The 2399-nt window shown below is 30.9% G+C and overlaps 1 protein-coding gene across 1 annotated transcript in view; it reads left to right on the top strand.

Annotated features, from left to right (window-relative positions):
• The window catches only part of LOC106679795 (alpha-tocopherol transfer protein-like), a gene marked incomplete in the record, with an annotated part of 97820 nt that overhangs the window by 39088 nt on the left and 56333 nt on the right, over window positions 1-2399 (top strand). The window contains 1 exon segment of the mRNA XM_067052692.1: window positions 744-835. Coding sequence (XP_066908793.1) covers window positions 744-835 — 92 coding nt within the window.

Raw genomic sequence — 2399 nt, 5'->3', positions numbered from 1 at the left:
GGAAATTTAAAAGAATTTTAATCCATAATATAAAGTATATAAATACACAGCATACTTATACCGAGTCGAACAAAATTTTGAATGATTTTTACGTAGCTAGGTTCAAGCTGTATATTTTATAATATATAATAGTGATACATGATTTTTTTTTGTTTTATAATTTTTTTTATTTTTATATTTTGTTCCTTCATCCCCCCATTATTTATCTATATATCTGATTATATTTTCTCCCTGAACCAAATACATCTATCTTTTTTTTTACCCGCTTTAAAAAACATAAAATATAAGTTATAAAAATTTTAAATAAAAATAATAATGATAATAATAAAGGCCTAAAAAAACCGAAGGTCTGATGCCGATACCACTAATACTATGCTGCTACACTGCTCTTTACATACATCCTTCCAGTGATGCTCCTCCAAACCCAATGCTACTATACCAGTTTTAATGCAATCCTCCCATCTATGTTTCGGTCTACCCCTCGGATGTTTACCCGTCGTACTGACCCAGCAATTGTGAACATTTTAGGGATCCGCTCGTCACTATGCTCAGTCTTACACGCTCATCTTGATGCTTGATCTTGATACTATATAAAAAAAAAAAAACTTCTTAACGCATAAATAAATAATAAAAAACAAGAAATGAGTCTATGTTAGTAAATCTTAATTAATTTTCAGAATTTAAACAGTCTACTGAAAAAAAATTAAGATTACTGTATTTTTATTTATTTTTTTTCCTAATAGAACATCCTGAGATTCACACCGACCAGACTGATGAATTTCTCTTGAGGTTTCTCAGAGCAAGGAAATTCGACGAAGACCGAGCCTTCAAATTGGTAAGAGGGAATTTTAAAGTTATTTTTGAAAAATTTATTTCTTAGGTTTCCTGAAATAGCCTATATAAGAAATAGAAGTTGTAAAATATCCCGTTTTTAGGTTGTGATATTCTTTGATAAATAGTATTTAATTCCTGGGAAGAGAAAGTTTATTTTCTGGTTGTCAGCGTCAAAGTAAGCTTCGGCAGCTTGTAATTAACTTTTAATTAAAGTATTAATGAAATATGACTCGCTTTAGTCGGTAACTGCTAATTGACAAACGAAAATGTTTGATTTTTTTGCTCTCATCACTTGCAAAAATATTTTATTAAAAAATATTATTTTTAATTTTCGTATGTATTAATTAATATTGTTTCGTATAAATTATTTCTGTTGGAGAGATCCCATTTTCAGGCCAATTATTGGACCAATTACCATAGGGAAGGTATCGTTTGAAAGAGATTTTCATGTGTGGGTGTGCACGGTCGCAATGAAAATATCAATATTTTCCTCAAATAAGAAAAAATGATACTGGTTCCCTTCGTGGGGTCAATAGAAACAGAAAAAAAATAGTATTTGTGAATTGAAACCCTAAAAAAAAAATTAAAAATAAGTTAGAAAAAGGAACGACGAAAATAAGAAATGAAATGGTTCAATTTTTTATAATATATTATTATTTATTATAATATCTTATTAAAGATATTATTTAATGTAAAATTTTGCGGCCTATTCTGCCCCCACTACGTTATTCCGCTGTGTAAGTCATTTATATTAGTATAAAGTGATGTATATATAACATGATTTTTCCGAATTTAATAGATCATATTTTTCTTTTATTTAATTATTTAAGGCATCAACCACGTATGGGTCAACATTGCCTTAATTTTTATGGTAGAGCTTGGATTTTAATTTGATGGTGGAGCTTGGAATGATGGAGAAACTCAAAAAGTTTATGTACGGTTTGTTTGTTATCCTGGAAGATGCAATGGAGATCCGCTGGTAAATCATATGAAGATTTGAGGAAGTTATATGCTCTGCATTCAGTCAAAATGTATTTAACTGTAAGTTCTGTTCCGCAAGGTTGCATCCAGCTGGAGGATCGCTGGCCATAAGGTAACCGTGGGTCAGGTGCGTATCAACTATTCGAAAGCGCGTCAAAATCACCTCCTCTTTTGGCACATTTCTAGCTGATGATATCCAAGGGGTAGTGGTAGGTCCCTTCTGATTTCCCTTAATTTGTTATCGGAAACATTTTTCCACGTTTGTCTCCATTTCAATTTAATCCTCTGCTTCATGAAGGCAATGAAATCGTCGACGGCACTCTGCGATGTAGAATTCCTCCAGAAATCACCACTTTTGCTGCCCTATCGGCCAGTTTGTTAGTGATTAATAGATCATTAACGAGAGATTACATTAACAAAATGTATGTAATTTGTATACGTTTGTATGTACTCATTAACTTTAAATTAATGATTCTATCAAATTACTGTAGAAGCATATTTAATTTTCAAATTATATTTGGTTTGAAAATAATTAAGTAATTGTCACTTGGTTGTATAATTATTGTTTTATCCTGAATACTACC

This window comes from Halyomorpha halys, unplaced genomic scaffold (genome assembly GCF_000696795.3).
Source record: "Halyomorpha halys isolate HHAL.00 unplaced genomic scaffold, Hhal_1.1 Scaffold14.1, whole genome shotgun sequence".
In the NCBI taxonomy this organism is placed as follows: domain Eukaryota; kingdom Metazoa; phylum Arthropoda; class Insecta; order Hemiptera; family Pentatomidae; genus Halyomorpha; species Halyomorpha halys.
This window is presented reverse-complemented; position numbering and strand designations above follow the sequence as displayed.